General features: G+C 32.9%; 1 protein-coding gene across 3 annotated transcripts in view; it reads right to left on the bottom strand.

Annotated features, from left to right (window-relative positions):
- Window positions 1-14,761, bottom strand: part of LOC114327661 (CLIP domain-containing serine protease B10-like) — a 109,593-nt gene extending 94,832 nt beyond the window's left edge. Inside the window, exon 1 of one of the 3 annotated variants that reach the window (XM_028276335.2) lies at window positions 14,429-14,761. In XM_028276335.2, coding sequence (XP_028132136.2) covers window positions 14,429-14,483 — 55 coding nt within the window. In that variant the 5' untranslated portion in view covers window positions 14,484-14,761. Of the gene's footprint in view, window positions 1-14,268; window positions 14,371-14,428 lie in introns of those variants that run through there. The other 2 variants (XM_028276333.2, XM_028276334.2) reach the window with 2 other exon arrangements.
- Window positions 14,762-19,848: the final 5,087 nt, after the last annotated feature.

Here is a 19,848-nt window from a genome sequence, read left to right as displayed (position 1 = left end):
AATTAATAGATTGGAATAATTCTAGTTCCATAGTGAACTTATTATTAGGGTGGATTTGGTTGTTTTTAGAAAGAAGTGAATCAGCTGAATTAGAATTCCCGGCTATGAATAACAAACAGTCATCCACATAACGAAACCAGTGTAGAATCTCCGGTGCAAACAGTTTAATTGTATTTTTTTTTAAATATTAAACTCATTTTAATACTTAAAATAATATTAACAATTAAAATAACATTAATAGTTACGTAATTGTTTATTTGTTGTAGCCTCTATTGCTTTTCCCTTGATAAATCGTAGAAATTCTAAATAAATATATTTACTAACAAATTATCAGTAAATATCTATCACCGTCCTATACAATAATCGAATTAACAAAAACACCACTTCACATTTATTTGCATTAATACCTAACTTAAAAGATTTAAGATTTTTTTTTTAATTTTAGACGACATAAAAATTTCGTATGACAGTAATGACAGAATGCTTTTGCATGATGGCCGATTTCGATGTTTAATCAATAGTTGTCAATATTGAACACCTAATTACCAAATCTGTTAAGTTTTGATTTATTTTGTACTAGCTGACCCGGCGAACTTCGTACCGCCTTAGAAATAAATCAATATGTGTCAAAGTTCAATAAATAAAAATTAACAGAAAATCAAAAAATACTTAAAAAATATATGTATGTATTACCTAATATCAAAGTATCTATTTGATTCATTCTGATAAGTAATATTTTTTTGCGGTGCGTAAATATTAAACAATGGCAGTTTTTCAAAGCACGATTAATTTTCCTTGCCAGAAACATGGACACTTAAAGTTTTCCGCAAACTCCCAAAAAACTTGCGATTATAAACGTCACTGCTACGCTTGATACATACGTCAACAAATATGTTGCTGTTTACTGAGTAAGAAGTGACACCGATAGACGCCTTGCGGAGATACCTGGTCTAGTAATGATTGGTCAGTTATCGAACACGGTTTTCTTCTGACATCATAACCATGAATAAACATTGGCTGTCTGGCTATGTCCTTCCATTTAGACCTCCTTTATGTCCTTCTTATCCATTGTATTACATTGATAGTTTTCAGGTCGTCTTTTAAGTCAAACAACCATCTCGTTCTGGACCTTCCTTTTTTTGTCAGTGTGTCAGCATCTATTGTAATATTTTTGTTAGTGTTTTTGTATCTTCTTGTCTCTAGACATATCACACCTATGGCAGTCTTTAACTTTTCACAAATCTTACAATATCGCACACTTTATTTAATTTAAATTCGTAATTTAAATTTAATTTCGTCCCGATCCCGACTTTCGCCCAGCGATAACGACAAATTGGCTAAGGTCATCACAATATGATGAAATGCATATTTTGCGAGTCTATAAGGTACATACATGCAGACATACATACATACATACATACATACATACATACATACATACAAACATTCATTTTTATTTATATAGAAGAGGTAGTATTTAGATAGCAATTAAAAAATAACGGTAGGTGATAGAAAAGTGAAAATTTAGGGTTGAATGTATATTTTGGTTCTATATCATATGAAATTAAAAAATAACAGTGTGTCCAAATAAATAAAAAATAATTATGGGGGGGGCAAGTCCCCCTTTCTACTTAGGTTGGTGGTACCAATTCAGAAACCATCCCGGGATCATCTACAAAAACTTTGATTAAGATCATCATGATGAAATGCATAGTTTGCGAGGCTATAAGGTACATAATATATACATACATACAAACATTCATTTTTATTATTTATATAGAAGAGGTAATATTTAGATGGCTATTAAAAAATAACAGCTGGTGATAGAAAAGTAAAAAAATTAGGGTTGAATGTATATTTTGGTCCTACATCATATGAAATTAAAAAAGAACAGTTTGTTCAAAAAAATGAAAAATAATTATGGGGGGGGGGCAAGCCCCCTTTTTACTAATATTGGTGGTACCAACTCAGAAACCATCCCGGGATCATGTACAACAACTTTGACTAAGGTCATCATATCATGAAATGCATAGTTTGCGAGTCTATAAGGTACATACATACATACATACATACATACATACATACATACATACATACATACATACATACATACATACATACATACATACATACATACATACATACATACATACATACATACATACATACATACATACATACATACATACATACATACATGCATACATACATACATACATACATACATACATACATACATACATACATATATACATACATACATACATACATACATACATACATACATACATACATACATACATACATACATACATACATACATACATACATACATACATACATACATACATACATACATACATACATACATACATACATACATACATACATACATACATACATACATACATACATACATACATACATACATACATACATACATACATACATACATACATACATACATACATACATATACATACATACATACAAATATTCATTTTTATTTATATAGATGAATATAATTGCAAAATACTACAAAATTTTACTTTCACTTTCACAATTTTATTATTAATAAAATTTTTGTACAATATTGTTAATAATTAGAGTAAATAAATTTTAAGTTTCAAAAAAGCTGTAAGTTTTTTATAATTGCTAATATCTATGTCTTTATTTGTGGTCAAAGTTGCCTTTAACATTGAATAATAGGACCACATAGTCGATGGAGAATATTCTTTTGGCAATTCAGAGAAATATGCTAGTAAAACACTTTCACTATAAGTAATGTGTAATACAATTTTTTTCACGCCATGCTTTAAATATGTCATATTGCCTATTGTATTTTTTGATGGATTTTGCTGGGAGATTTTTTGCGTATTTCAGGTGGCGTTCATGTAATTTCTTCCATTTCCAAAGCAGCACTACTGTACTATAATTTGATATTCGTTTTAACACTTTTATTACAATAAATACAATTTTCAATTTAAATTTTTTAAATATGACAGTGATGACAGGTGACTTCTGCATGCCGCTTGCGATTATTAATCGATAGATAATTATCAATATTGAATAATTACTAAATCGGTAAAATTTTGATTAATTTTATATGAATATAATTGCAAAATACTAGAGAATTTCACTTTTTGGCATAGATTTAATTAATAATAACGTAAATTTTGTACAATATTTTCAATAATTAAAGTAAATAAATTTGAAGTTCATTCAAATAACTAATCGAATGCTGCCATCGACCACTTACATTCAATCTCGGTTAATTTGATTAATCGCGGCAGGTAAAGTAAAATTCTTCTTTCAGTACAATAAAGTGTTACTTTACTGCCGCAAATGGCGTCAAATTAGTAAAATAATGAATGACTTTAGTGACGGTTGGCGATAAAATATATTATTTTATATGTTAAGGCTAAATCATTTATAAGGCTTTCATTTTCATGACAAATGCATTTACTGTATTTGTAGTATGTAATACCTAAGAATAAAATATCGATGGCCTAGAAGCAATACCTCGTAAGTGCCAAAAACTCAAAACCACGCTTTTGGCGCCGCAGTACTGATATATACCTATTCTATCAATCACCAAAAGTAAAAAGGCGCAAAGCAATGTATATCGTACTTTTCATCATGTGCCAATACCTCGCCTAAACATTTTTGCGTGGAATACCTCGTATGTGTTTATTTTGCTATGGTTGATAATGTCGATTATAACGTAAAAGTTTGTTTTGCAAGTTTATATTATCAAATATACCAGTCTGGTGATTGGTAGAAAAGGTGTATATCAGTATTGCGGCACCAAAAGCGTAATTTTTTGGTACTTACGAAATATTGCTTCTGGGCCATCGATAAAAATTTTTTTGCTAAAAACCACAAATTTTCAAAGATGCACTTACGACGTATTGTTTCTACGCCATCGATATTATAAAATATACGAATAAAAAGTCTTTTTATTTCTATAACAACTACATTTTAGTATTTTTTTTTCTTTTCTAGTGTTAGTTAGGTTAGTAATATAAATAAATAGTATCCAATAAAGTACCTGTGAAGCCATGTCAAAATTTAGAAAAAAAAAATCCAAAGCATTTATCTCGTTTTAAACAATCTCGTGCTAACCTACAATTTTCTCCTATTGTCCTATTTATAACACGTATCTGTCACTTTTAACCTTAAGAACGTACCGGCAAAGTTTCACGCCAATGTGTTTTAAATGCATTTATTTTTTCATCTTAGGAAAAGTAATGAGCATTGTTGAAAATTTTAAACGCAGAATGAAAGATTGCATTATTTCCGAGGACACAATATCCCTGAAAACTTCCATAATGTTTAATGTTAGAAGTTACAAGGATAAAAAAAGAGAAAACTTAGTGTGAGTTTTAATTTGAAATATCTCACTCAAAAGAAACTTTTTGGTTAAACTAAGGGTCTTTCGGTTCTCGGTAATAATGTAATCTTTCATTCTGCGTTTAAATTTTTCAAAAATACTTATAGGTCTGGATCCCGCATAAGAAAAAAAAGTTGACTAATAGCAAGCTGAAAATTTGTTAATAGTTTAACGGTGTCTAGTCGGACAAACTTTGATATATGGGAACACTGGAACAGGGGAAGTTTTAATGGTGGAACAGGTTAAAAATTTGGAACGTCAGACTACAAAAACGTCAGATGTATTTTGTCGCACAGAACTACCAATTTATTTGTTGCCCTTTCATTAAACTTTCATGCAAAAATCAGACTGGTGCGTATCAAAAACTGGGCATTTTAATGAGTGGAACACGAAGAACATGTCCAATGACAGAAATCATGTTGGTTAGTAATAGCTGTCTGATTTTTGCATGAGAGTTTAATGAAAGGGCAACAAATCAATTGGAAGTTCTGTCGGACAAAATACATCTCACGGTTTCGTAGTCTGACATTCCAAGTTTTTAACCTGTTCCACAATTAAAACTTCCCCTGTTCCAGTGTTCCAATATATCAAAGTTTGTTCGACTAGACACCCTTAAGCTATTAACAAATTTTCAGCTTGCTATTAATCAACTTTTTTTTGGTACACGGGATCCAGACCTATTATTAGTTTTCTCAGCATTAGAAAATAATTAAGGCATTTAAATATTACACCCTTAAAATATTAAATGATCTATTTTATTCATTATACGCTATGATAATATTGCTGTTAATTAATATATATTTCAGCTAGTAATGAAAACACATTGACATCATTATTTTGAATAAAGAATTATAAATATTATTTTTGTACAGTAAACATGTGAACAAGAACAAAGAGAAATATCTCTGATAAGTAATGATGCCTAGTTTCTTACTGTACAATAAACATTTTCACACAGAGGTGCAGGTCTTAACCCAATTGACTTTTGCTTCAGAGGTTTTATTAAAGGGAACGTAAATTTCCTAGCAATTATGAACGATCAACAACTAAGGTATAATAATTATTATGGAAGCTGCAAATCGATTTTTATAACGGAACTTTTTTTTGGGGTGCAGTTTTTTTTTAATATCTTCCTGCTATAAGAACGCTAAATGTTCATTTTCGATATACAGAGAGGATCTAAATTATGGAATAAATTCATTTTCTCTAAAATGGACGACTTTGGAGAAAAATGCTGAAACAAGTCGATTTTTATTTTTAAATTAAAATTGTTTGGCATATGTTTCATACTCGTGACGTCATCCATCTGAGCGTGATGACGTAATCAATAATTTTTTTAAATGGGAATAGGGGTCGTGTGGCACCTTATTTTAAAGGTTGTTCAATTCTCTATTCATTAATACAAACGATAATATCATTATTTATACAGAGTGACCAAAAAAATAATTTTTGGATTAAATTAATTGACGCAAAAAGAAGAATGTATGTAATTTATTTAACTCAAAATACATTGTACGGCTGTCAGTAAATAGAAAAAAATGTTTATTTCACGAATAAACATTTCTTTTCGGTTAAATCAAATCACAAACAGCCTCCCACCTACCTCTTGGCAGTTTGAACATTTAATTTAAGCGAAAAGCAATGTTTATTTGCCAAATAAACATTTTTTTCTCTTTTCTGACCGCGATAGAATGTATTTTAAGTTAAATAAATTGCATACATTCTTCTTTTTTCGTCTATTAATTTAATTCAAAAATTATTATTTTGGCTACCCTGTATAAATATTGATATTAATGTTTATATTCCTTTATAGAGAATTAAATACCCTTTCAAATGAGGTGCCACACGATCCCTATTCCCATTAAAAAAATCATCGATTACTTCATCACGCGCAGATGGATGACGTCACTAGTATGAATTATATGCCAAAAAATTTAAATTTGAAAATAAAAATCGAACTGTTTTGAGATTTTTCTCTAAAGTCGTCCATTTTAGAGAAAATGAAATTATTCCATAATTTAGATCCTCTCTGTATATTGAAAAACATCGATTTTCATTTTGTAACTTCAAAGGGCTGTAACTTATTTTTATATGGACATTTGTACTAAGGTAAGTTAGGTTCAATCGAACTATTTTTGGTCCCAGAATATGTGATTTAATTTATAACCTACCTTTTTGTTACACCCTGTATTATTTCGGTTATACTATTATTGTTCTACACTATCTATATTTTCAATGGGTTTACACTTTTTTTAATATAATTGATATTAGAGTATATAAATGAAATATTACTTTCAATAACAAAGAAAAGTAAAAAATTTAATTAAAATGTGTGAATGTAGATATTACTAAAAATTATTACAACAATAAAAGAACGTTTTTGAGTATTGCTTTTGTTTTAACGCCAACTATAAAACTATTTTTATACAATCTTATACAAATCAAGTCCTACATATTATATATTATAGTATAAGAGCTGTGAGACATTTTTGAGTAGGTATTTTAGACAACCTGAAAATTTTTCAGGTGACCCTTCTATGGTAGCCTAATACAAAAATGCCGGTCTGGATGGAGGGTAGCGGTTATTTTCCCCACAAATCCCCCCAAAATTAAAAAAGGGTAAAAATTTTTATTACAAAAAATATCATTGATATGACTTGAAAGTAAATTTAAATAATAAAATATAAAGAAAATAAACAGGCCAGACGATTTGAGGGCGATTTTAACTCTAAAAGATATTTATATAGGCGCCCCAGGATTATTTTCAGGGGGTGCATCTGAACTTCAGAAGAATTCATTTGAATCTGTACATACTATTAATGAGTATAAAATATACAACTATACATGCATGTATATGCACATTCCTTCTGGACAGGGAGGTGCAATTGTTATTTTGACAGGGTATTTTTTAATTTTAAAAATAAATATTCTAAAAAAGACAGTTTTTTTTTCATGAAATTTTCCAATTGCCATTTGATCAAACAAATTACGCTTGCATATAAATGAAAAGCGCTATAAGTAAGCAGCAGTGTGAGAAAGAGCGTATACCGATAGCTGTTTGCGTCCTCTGTTGTAGCTGAGCGAGTCCGTTCGCTCGAGAAAATCACGTGAATTGGCGATATCCATGTTGTTTTGCCTCGAAGCGTTATTATATTAGTAGTAATTTTTATATAGGGTGTCCCAAAAGTAGCGGAACGGTCGAATATTTCGCGAAATAAACATCGGATCGAAAAACTGAAAAATACGTATTCAATAATTTTCAAAAATCTATTTAATGACACCAAAGACCAACCCCCACTACACCCCCTGGAGGTGGGGTGGGAGGTAACTTTAAAATCTCAAATGGAAACCCCTAGTTTTTCTTGCAGATTTGGAGTCGTTACGTAAAAGTAAGCAACTTTTATTCAAGACATTTTTTCGAACTGTGGATAGATGGCGCTATAATTGGGAAAAACGATTTGTCCTGATACCATAGGTAAATTACAGAACCGGTCTAATATCTCGAGAAATACACTTCCAAATGAGAAACCAAAAAACAGGTTTTTAATATTTTTCGAAAACCTATCGATAAACACCAAACATGACCCTCCAACCCACCTCCTGGAGGTGGGGTGGGGGTAACTTTAAAATCTTAAATATCAACCCCCACTTTTTATTGCAGATTTGAATTCGTCATGAAAAATTAAGCAACATTTATTCGAAACATTTTTTAAAAATGCTGATAGATGGCGCTAATAAATCGTATTTTTCCAATTAAAGCGCCATCTATCAACAATTCGAATAAATGTTGCTTAATTTTTCATGACGAATCCGAATCTGTACTAAAAAGTGGGGGTTGCTATTTAAGATTTTAAAGTTACCCCCCACCCCACCTCCAGGGAGTGGGTTGGAGGGTCATATTTGGTGTTATTCGATAGGTTTTCGAAAAATATTAAAAACCTTTTTTTTGGTTTCTCATTTGGAAGTGTACTTCTCGAGATATTAGACCGTTTCTATAATTTACCTATGGTATCAGGATAAATCGTTTTTACCAATTATAGCGCCATCTATCGACAGTTCGAAAAAATGTCTTGAATAAAAGTTGCTTACTTTTACGTAGCGAATCCAAATCTGCAAGAAAAACTAGGGGTTTCCATTTGAGATTTTAAAGTTACCCCCCCACCACACCTCCAGGGGGTGTAGTGGGGGTTGGTGTTTGGTGTTATTGGATAGATTTTTGAAAATTATTGAAAACGTGTTTTTCAGTTTTTCGATACGATGTTTAGTTCGCGAAATATTCGCCCGTTCCACTACTTTTGGGACACCTTGTATATATATTATAGTTTTTTAAGTAATTTTTCTTAATTAAAGGAAAATAATACGTACTATACAATAGATTTTGCACATATGATAAAAAAAAACATTTATTATTATAAATATATAGGTAGAAAAGTATAAAACTATAAAGTAAATTAATTCTGTGTCCGAATCTTGTATTTCTTCTTCAAACTCCTCATCTGAGCTTACTATTGATTCCTCTTCTACACGATCTGTAAATAGTTGTAATATGTATTTAGAATTAGTTAAAAATTAATCAGTGATTAATTAATTGAGTTTCTGCGTATTTTCTGTCCTTTTACACGGAGTCGAAGCCTGGACAATCACGGGCGCATCTGAAGAAAGACTTGCCATTGTTGAGATGTGGTGTTATCGACTAATGTAAAATATAGCATGGACACAACACTTAACAAACACGGAAACATTACGAAAGATGAAAAAGGCAAAAGAAATACTCAACACTCTGAAGGAAAGAAAAATGAGTTAAAATAAATATACATTCTCTTCTTCTTCGTCAGACTCCCCTCGAGAATCAGATTCTTCTACCTGATCTGTAAATAGTTGTAATATGTATTCAGAATTAATGAAAAATTAATTAGTGATTAATTGATTGAGTTGCTACGTATTCTTACTTATATAACCAATTCTTAATACTTTTCCTTATATACCCAATCACATTAGGTTTTTTATTTCTTAGTACATATATGACCAAAGTAGCTCATGTTTCTTTCCTTCATAGTGTTGAGTACTTCTTTTGCCTTTGTTATCTTTAATGTTTCCGTGTTTGTTACGTGTGTCCTTGATATATTTAACATTATTCGATAACTCCACATCTCAAAACAACAGGTTTCGACTCCGTATAAAAGGACGGAGATTACGTAGCAGCTCAACTAATTAATCACTAATTAATTTTTAATTAATTCTAAATACATATTTCAACTATTTACAGATCATGTAGAAGATGAATCTGAGTCTCGAGGGGAGTCTGACGAAGAAGAAGAGAATGAGTATTTAAGCTCAGATGAGGAGTTTGAAGAAGAAGTACTATACAAGATTCGGACACATAATTAATTTAGTTTATAGTTTTATACTTTTCTACCCATAATATTTGAAATAATAAATTTGTTTATCATATTTGCAAAATCTATTGTATTATTTTTCTTTAATTAAGAAAAAGTTACTTAAAAAGCTATAGTATACAATAATTACTCTAACGTTTCGAGGAACAACAACATGGATATCGCCAGGTCACGTGATTTTTCTCGAGCGAACGGACTCGCTCAGCTACAACAGAGGACGCAAACAGCTATCGGTATAAGCTCTTTCTCACACTGTTGCTTACCTATAGCATTTTTAATTTATATGCACGCGTAATTTGTTCGATTACCTGGCAATTGGAAAATTTCACCAAAAAAACCTGTCTTTTTTAGAATATTTATTTTTAAAATTAAAAAATACCACGTCAAAATAACAATTGCACCTCCCTGTCCGGAAGGAATGTACATAGCTATGCATGTATAGTTGTATATTTTATATCGGTTAAGAGTATGTACAGATTCAGATGAAATCTTTTGAAGTTCAGATGCATCCCCTGAATAATCCTGGGGCGCCCATGCAAGTATCTTGCAGAGTTAAAATCGCCATCAAATCGCCTGGCCTGTATATTTTCTTTATAATTGAATATTGATATTTTTTGTAATAAAAATTTTTACCCTTTTGTTAACTTTGGGGGGATTTTTGGGGAACATAACCGCTACCCTCCAGCCAGACCGGCATTTTTGTATTAGGCTATCATGGAAGAGTCACCAGAAAAAATTTCAGGTTGCCTAAAATACCTACTCAAAAATGTCTCACAGCTCTTGGACCATTATAATAATTTGACTAAAAAATGCAAGGATCTGTTATATGGTCCATGTATGAAAAATAATTTCTGATTTGGTTTCTTTGCGTATTGCAATTCAAAAATGTCCCCTTTATAATTCAGAAGCCCAGAAGGCACTCGAACGAACTTTTTGTGCAGAACTGGTTTAAACAATTTTTTTCAAAATATTGAAAATATCACCTTTTTGTCCCTTTTTGCCTTCTCTTGTTATTTTTTGAAAACTCATAAATGCAAACTATTATCTTTGAGGTGGTCAAGTGCCTAAATTTAAATTTAAACATTTGGTTTTAAGATTCTGAGGAATAATCGGATTTTGTCTTTTAATTGTTAATTAATTATGGTGTCCACACAACTGGTAAGCCGACGGGCGCCGCTGTGAATTGCACTGTATAGTGTGATGTGTAATATATTATGTGTACTATATAGTGCAACGCGAGGTGGCGTGCGTAGAAGTAAAATAGACGGGCATAATTAAAAATTAATAACGATGGTGTATATTGCAGTAAGCCCTGATTACTCCTCACAATTTTGAATGTTTAGAGTTCAAAGGCACTTGGCAACCTCAAATATAACAATTTACATATGAGCTTTCATGCATCAAAAATGCGTATTTTCGCTTTTTTCAGATTTTAAATCACTTCTAACTTGAAAATTATCAACTATTCAGAAAAATGCCAGAGGCATTTATTATTAAAAATTATTAAAAAATTCTAAAAAAATATTTCCCAGACGAAAAAATGTAGTAATTTTTAATTTGTTTAAAAACAAAGTAGAATGAACTAAACACTTCAGTTGTATGTAGGTATATGAATTGAGTAAAAAATTCCTTAAAAGTTATCCACAAGGTAGTGGAAATGCACAAAACGTTTTCGGTCAAAACTGACCATTATCAGTGTGAACGCCCAGTGGTACTGGTACTTTAAGTATTTGAAACTAGCCACTTCAATATGTGTAAAAACCTCTAATTACATTACTGATACATTTAACATTAAAAAATAGTCGACATTAAGTCGATATATTAAGATTTATGGTACAACATAATGTCGACTACCTTTTAATGTTAAATGTATCAGTAATGTAATTTAGAGGTTTTTACACCTATTAAAGCGGATAGCTTCAAATACTTATACACTGGACGTTCACACTGATGATGGTCAGTTTTGACCGAAAACGTTTTGTGCATGTAATTTTCGACTACCTTGTTGATAAATTTTAGGGAATTCTTTAATAAATTCGTATACCTACATACAACAGAATTGTTTACTTAATTCTACGTTGTCTTATCGAAGTTATACAGCCAATTACAGAGTTTACCCTTTTTAAAGTTTTGTTTAAAAAATTGTTAAAGCAATTTCTGTCCAAAAATTTTGTCCAGAATCCTTCAGATTTGTATAAATGGGACATTTTTGAACAGGAATCTGCAAAGAAATCGAGTGAGAAATTTTTTCATACAGGAACGGCTTCACAACATAAACTATTACGAATAAGGTACTGCGGCAAGTACAAATTTAGAACCAACAATACCCGCAAATAGAAGATAGTAATTATCTCGGTTGTTATGACATAAAAATATATTATGTATTTGATAATATCTACTAGAGGTTAAAAAGCTGGAAATAAATTTAAAAACTTTTAGCGCTAACACAGACGTAGCGGCGTACGTCGACTGAACCTTTACTTTACTTTTATGCAGTGACACACACCAGGCGCTCTTAAATTTTCGTTCAATCGACGTTCCCGCGACCCGGGCTAGAACCCATGTATCGCCAATCGGTTTTACGACATCGGACATCATATGCGTGTATAGTGGTATAACACGACGTTTGAGCTGTTTTCTAGCGAATATTTTCTCCATAGAAATGTGGGCAATCCTTAATGACTTAAACAACAATATAATTAATGATAGATATGCACAAATCAGGAAGTAAAAACAGAAGAAAATACAGAAAAGATAAAACTATAAAGAGGCAAATAAAGGAGTGGCAATAGATGGCTAAAATCTTAATCTTCTGAGGTTTACCGATGATATACGTTGATTCGTTAATAGTAAAAACAGAGAAGCATTTAAGGAAATGTTATTAGACGTAAATACAAAATCGAAAGAAATGTATTGAAAAATACATCTAAAAAAAAAAATGAAATATGCAACAAACAAAACGAAACGAAAATGAAATATTACAAATTTAGGAAAAACATCGAACTATCAAAGCTTAACTTAAAGGCTGGATTAAATGGAACATGTTCATTACCATGAACAGCATATAGAAGATTACCAACAGTATTAAAATCGAACTTACCAAATACTTTAAAGGCAAAAACTTTGGATCGATAAATATTGCCCGTTCTGTCTGACATATGAAAATAAAACATGGGCATTTAATAGCAACATAGTCCACAAATTTCAAGTGATTCAGAGCGCTATGGAACGAATAATGCTCAATATTAAGCTTAGCGATCGTAAATCCAGTAAATACATAAGAGCACAATCAAAAGTAACATATATAGTAATATATTATGTCTGTAATCCACAATATTGCCGTGTTAAAATGGAACTGGACAGGATACATAAGAAGAATGGAAGACAAACGTTGGATGAAGAGAATTGTTGAATGACGACCAAGAGCAAACAGGAAAATTAGAGGCAGGCAGAAAGGATATAAGAAAGAAAGAACATATTAATATTAATGAACACCCTAAGAGAAGCTTTTATCCATCGCGTCGATGGATGGAATATATGTTAATGATATTTTTATTAAATTAAATGATCTTTAGATTCAGAATATTTAGAAGATTCAGAAATGTAAAGAGAAGTTCGAACAAGATCTCGCAAACGAGTTAAGGACTCTACAACTGCACTCCATAGAGGCCAAATGGAGTAATATCAAAACAGCAGTACTGACAGCAACAGAGTCCACCCTGGTAAACAAGAAAAAGGAGAGAAGAGAAGCATAGTTTGATGACGAGTGCAGAAAAAAAATAGAGGAAAGAAATGAAGCACACAAAATGTACATAACAAGAAGAACACGGGAAAGACGAAAATTATTTGAATTTGCAAGACAGAAAGCATACAAGATGTGTAGAAATAAAAAGAGAGCCTATGAAAATAGACAAAAAGAAAAAATGGAAGAAAATTTCAAAAACAACGAAATTAGAGGGGCTTACGAATACCTAAAAAATATATAAAGTGGGAATAAACCTCAGACAAGTCTAGGCAAATATGAAAGTGGACAAATAATCAGTGACCAATAGTAAGTCACACAAACCTGGAAACATAACTTTCAGTCCTTACTTGGAACACAAGTAGATATGGATGATAAAATGGGTACGAACCACGTAGTCGTAGTAGAGAATGAAGTAGAAGCTCAAACCATAAAGGAAGAAAAACAATAAAGCCCCGGGAGTTGACTAAATACCATCAGAACTGTATAAGGTAGGTGGCGACCACCTAGCAAGTCACATCCACGCGCTCATCAAAGACATATTATGGCAAGAAGTAAAAATACCCGACGACTGGAAGAAAATAATAGTATGCAATAAACTAATAATAATTGAATAGAAAAACGAATCAAACATTATGATATGTTAATTAAATTTTTATATTCCAGTAATTAATATACAAGATTAAAACCAAAAAGAGGAAATAAAAATATTCCAAAATATTTTTGATATTTTTTACCTAGTGCTAAAATAACTGCCACCAATATACACTGTTTCATAGTCGGAAACGAAATCAAAAATTAATTTAAATTTGCCTAACATTTATCGAAAATAAAGCCATAAAATCCATTTTATATCATAACTAATTAAATATTGAGTTATAAAATTTATCGACTTACCACCAGCTATTGAAAGTAAGATGTATAAACAAACGCCCACGTGGATTCGCTCCATAATTTTATCCGCACTAGTATTTCCTGAAACACTTTACTCAACGCTACTTTTCTTTCCGACTAGATCGAACCTTTTGAACGGTGTTAAAACCAGACAAGAATTTTATTCATAATTTTCGGGTAGTTGCTTGACGTCACTAAAAGAATTATCAAAGTAAACAGAATTTCGCGGTGAACATTTCAGTAAAATGTTGTAAAGGTTGTTTTAAACGAAGCGTAGCGTAAATCATCTGCTAGGTATGAATAATATTGATATCAAAAGTCTAATTTTTATCTATTGGTGATTACCCACTTCCACGATCTGCAATGTTTTGTTTCCGAATAGAGAACTTCTCAATTTTTCGTTACCGGTGTAAATAATATCATCTACCAGGTGAGATCTTTATATTTCGAATTATATACGTAAATCATTCAGCTGGACATAGGGAACATACATTGTATATATTTAGATACATAAATACATGCATTGTATTATATTGAGATCATTGTGGCAACTGAGTTCTCTCGATGATAATATGGTTGTTAGCATTAAGGGAAATTAACTTCAAAATTGACAACTCATTTCGACTGATACAAATAAACGTCAAAATATGACAATGTAGTAGCTAAATATTTTTGGCCTAAGGGAATGGGAAAACTGTTTAGTTTTGAAATTAGTGTTTAACCTTTTCGCTGCGGAGCCGCTGAGAGGATTTGCATCCCGTCGCTGCGGCGCTAATAGACGTCTCCCGCAGTGAAGCAAATATTTTTTGGCTTTTAGGTTACAGTTGACTTAATTGTCGGAATTCTATCATTTGTTTTACTTTATTATTTTATTTCAACTGTTTATTGCCAATTCTAGAACTATTATAATATATATAATAAATAATGTAGTAAAACAAATGATACGGTTCATTTGTTCTTAGGGTTCTTCCAATTCCGCCATCTAATAATATTTACCCCTATTTGATGGCGGCGGCATGATGTAATACTTATTACCAGTATTTTTGATTTTAAACAAAACGTAATAATTAGCAACAATATTCACTCTACGGTACCAACGCATTCGCAATACTAAACACCTTCTCAGTTACCCCTCCTACTCATCCCGCTCGAGGCACTTTAGGTGGGCGGTTCACGCCCATTCATTCAGAAAACATCTGATGACATTATATTTTATATTTTGTTTACGATATATTTTGTTTATACGCAAATAATCTCTAACCTCAGCGAAGCGGGTAGCCCTGTTGCATATATGCGTTTCCCGCACATCTCGTGCACTACTGAAATTACGCAAATATGCGGTTCCCGCAGCCAAAGGGTTAAATAAAAAATATTTTAAAAATTAGCTAAAGTAAACTTTGTTTTTGATTTATTTATGGACAGCCTGGCTTCAAAACCAACTCATTCTATTCGTTCTAACAGCTCTATCGCACCAAAAACTTGTACTCGAACAGAAGCTTCAACTAACACAGGTTAGCGCAGTTGCCACAATTCTCTCAATGTATATTCCCTATGTCCAGCTGAACGATTTACGTACTATATAATAATAGTCTCTTGTTTTATGGTGCACGAGTGCACGTTTCCCGTTGCACGAGTGGATAGAACAAGTCTGCTGCGAGTGGCATGCGCAGTGTCTGCCGCAGCCTTGTGGGCCATCACTGGATGTATTCCGCTGTGTTGGTAGTAGAAAGAAAAGAACTATATGAGAGAAGAAACCTTGAGCTCATTATGGCCGAGAGAAGACAGGAAAGAGAAAGGTTAATTGAAAGATGGCAGAAGAGTTGAACAACACGGAGAATGTGGCAAAGCGAAAAAAGATGCTGCTCCCTAACTTGAAAGATTCAGCCAAGTGCAGCAGATGGATAATATAAAGGAACAGAATGGAAAGAGAGACAGGTGTGAATTTTGTGACAGTGCGAGAGCGAGAAATGATTGAGAGAATGACTGAAAATAAATCTGGTTGCTGGATGACATAGGAGGGTCTGGTTTAGCTGGTAGGCATTCGGCGTAGCCTCGGCGACGAGAGAGCGTTTTTAAAGTACCTCGAGAACTATCGCTGGGCTACGAAGAATGAATCCTGCACGAAGGTCAGTCAGGCGGCGTTCTGGACTGAGATGTTTTTTGAAGATTCCAGACCCCCCTCTTTAAAGATGAAAAAAAAGTCTCCCGTTTTATACCGCTGACGCGGCTTTTGGATTATAGCAGGGTATGCTGCTATATCTAGGGCCTACGGTATACAAGGAAGGTAAAAGGGTCAGTACTACGCTTCAACCGCCTATTATTGCCCCTGTTTTTTTCCCAAGGTACTCATTTGATTTAGTCTGAGTCGACCTGGGGCCTCTAGACATTTTTTAAAATGTCTAGCTGTTCTCGTAGGCGCGCTGGGAGTTAAACCCCGGCCTACCTGCATGGAAATCAGACATCCTATCGCCTGAGCGACTCCAGCATCGAATTATATTAATGGAATATATTAAGAAAGTATTTTTCATAGCTGCTTATTTAAGCTTTTCATGGAAAAAAAGACATCAGATAGACTGGTAAAATATAACGGATGAGGCAAGAAATGAACATGATTAAATCAATCCATCGCCGCAAACCTTCTCCCCACGGTCTGGATTCATGGTCCGTGATAGTTTGTGTAGGTCCGTCTGTGTAGTGTTTGATTTAACCATTTAAGTCGATTCTTTTTTAAACTTTAATCCAAACAGTATTATCCTTTAATTGATTCATTATACGGTTCCATGTGTACAGTAAGGGAAAAAACCCTTACTGTATAATATAATATGTATCGAAAAAAATTTATATAATTTTAAGTAATTTAGGTTGTTATAAAAGATATTGTTTCTACATACACAAACAAAACGAAGGTTGATTGATGAAGTTTGTTTGTGTAACCTCGCAAAGACTCACGTATAGCTTACTTCCAAAGTCCGAGTTGGAAGAAGAGATCAATAGCCCACAGAGGGATTAATGAGCATTATAGTATTATTGTCATTATTCATAGTAAGATTAAGATCGTTACTATGCTAGTGAGCCGTCCTGCGAGAAGGGTGTCCTGAAGGAATACCCCGCGAAACAACATCTGAGTAATCTTATGTTGATGGATGTTGTAAATCATAAATAAAGTTATAAGTTAGAGTCAGTGTTTCAACTAGACATACCAACCCTGCAACGTATCATGGCAATCTACCAACTTAACATGGCGATCCTGCCAGGATCGTATATATCGTTCCTGTTATTATGCTCTGGCGCTATAGAATTCCATTAAGTTGGTTCATTTTGATACAGATTTAAAAAAAAAATCCTTCGTATATTTCATATTTTTAGCAAAAAACTCGTAAAAACAACTACAACAAAATTTAGTAGCACCATAGACAACTACTCGTGTCAGAGAATGAACAACTTGTGACTTGTCGCATGGATCGCGTCATACCGCTCCTTTGATCTTACTGACTCTCGACGGATAGCACGCACTAGCACAGACGTGATCGTGGAAAGCCAGCGTTAGACGAAATTTTAGACATAAACATAGCAATGATATAAACCCAGTACAAGTCAAACAAAGTATTTTCTTATTGTGACATAAATAAAAATCAGGTTACTACGATGTTATAATATTTCCTATAATGCTGTACGGAGTTAAGTCGTGCACTCTCAGAGTCGCCCCGTGCAAGAAAATTAAGGCTTTCGACATGTGACTTTAACGTCGAATCCTGAATGTATCTTATACCGATTACTTTACTAACCAGGGTGTTTTGCTGAGAAAACAAAAGACAAACAGCTGTTAAACCCGACAAAAACAGTCAAAATCGAATATCAAAATCATATCATGAGGAACAGCAAGATATATGGACTGCTGAAACTAATCTTAGAGGTAACAGTAGAAGGAAAACTATGACAAGGAAGGCGAAGGATTACCTGCCTGAAAAATCTAAGTATGTGGTTCAACTCAACAACAAATCTTTTCAGAGCAGCAGTGTGAAAAGTACAGATCGCCATGATGGTAGCCAAAATCCGAAACGGATAGAGAAACTACAAGAAAATTGTGACTTGTCCCCCAAAGAAAGAAAGTGTCCACTAGTGGCGGTATAAGGGAAAAACACATTGGCTTTTAGGGTAATCCTTTGCATAGGGATCCTGGATTATACAGATAAAATCCAAACCGGTGTGGAAAGCTTGAACATTGCACTGGTTGCATTGGTGGTGTATTGGCTAAATCGTGCAAGTCATGATGCTGATAGAAAATACTTTCAGGCATCAAATGTTCGGAAATTTTTTCAAGCCATAAACATGAAAAAAAAATCTCCATTGTAATAAACGTTATACTGAAATTATGGCATCTTCTGCACTTCCATGATCTGCAATGTTTTACTTTCGAATAGAGAACTTCTCAGTTTTTCGTTACCGCTGTAAATACTATCAAATACCAGGTGAGATCAATATATTTCCCAATTATATTAATGGAATATAAATGTATTAACCCAGTGTTTCTCAACCTTTTACCCTCTGCGACCCAATTTTCCATAATTATTTTGACCGCGCCCCCCCTCGAACAATAACGGTATATCTATGCAATAATATTGTACCTTGAGTATTTTGACAAAAAACAGTAAAATCTTACTTTTTAGTATTGAGTGCTCTTTGTGATTATAATTCCTCATTAGTGTTCATGTGTATTTTATTTTTTATTTTGTCAGAATTTTGTTTTGCTTTCATTTTAGTAAATTAGGTAATGTTGTTGGTGTGTATTTTTATATGCTCACGCCCCCCTATTACTAAAAGCGCGCCCCCCTAGGGGATCACGCGTCAGTGTGGGATATGGTTACTATAGTCAGGTGCTGTTCACGCGCCAGCGAGTGCTATGGTTACTTCAGTCAGGTGCCATTTAACAGAATGGCTCCTAGACGAGTTCCATTTTCTTAGGTAGGCAGCGAATGGGTTAAGAAAGTATTTTTCATAGCTGCTTATTTAGCATTTCTAAACATAGCAGTTTTAAGAAATAAATGCTTGCGTGTGGACTGAGACTCCGCACGTACAAAATGCATGTCTTTTGTTCCATACTTCGTCACAGTTAAATAGGCTAGGTTTAAGAACCCCTGCTAGACATAATAACGCAATCACAGCTTTGATTTCTGTGTTTTTAGCATATCTTTTACGCTGATAAATGTTACCGGTTTACTTGAATGTGTTTATTTATGCACTCGACAATTCTATTTAACATGATGTCAGAAAAAAGTATGTAGTTCCAAATTTATAACTTTATTTTGAAATTCTTTTACACGAGGCAGGCTTTATTAAGTTCTCTGCCCTAGTTCTACCGTGCCTGGGTATATGATGTTTGGCTTATAGTGGTATATATATACAGGGTGATTGATTAGTGTAAG

Source organism: Diabrotica virgifera, chromosome 7, assembly GCF_917563875.1.
Source record: "Diabrotica virgifera virgifera chromosome 7, PGI_DIABVI_V3a".
Classification (NCBI taxonomy): Eukaryota; Metazoa; Arthropoda; class Insecta; order Coleoptera; family Chrysomelidae; genus Diabrotica; species Diabrotica virgifera.
The sequence above is the reverse complement of the archived record's forward strand: the minus strand, read 5'-3'. Positions and strand labels throughout refer to the sequence as shown.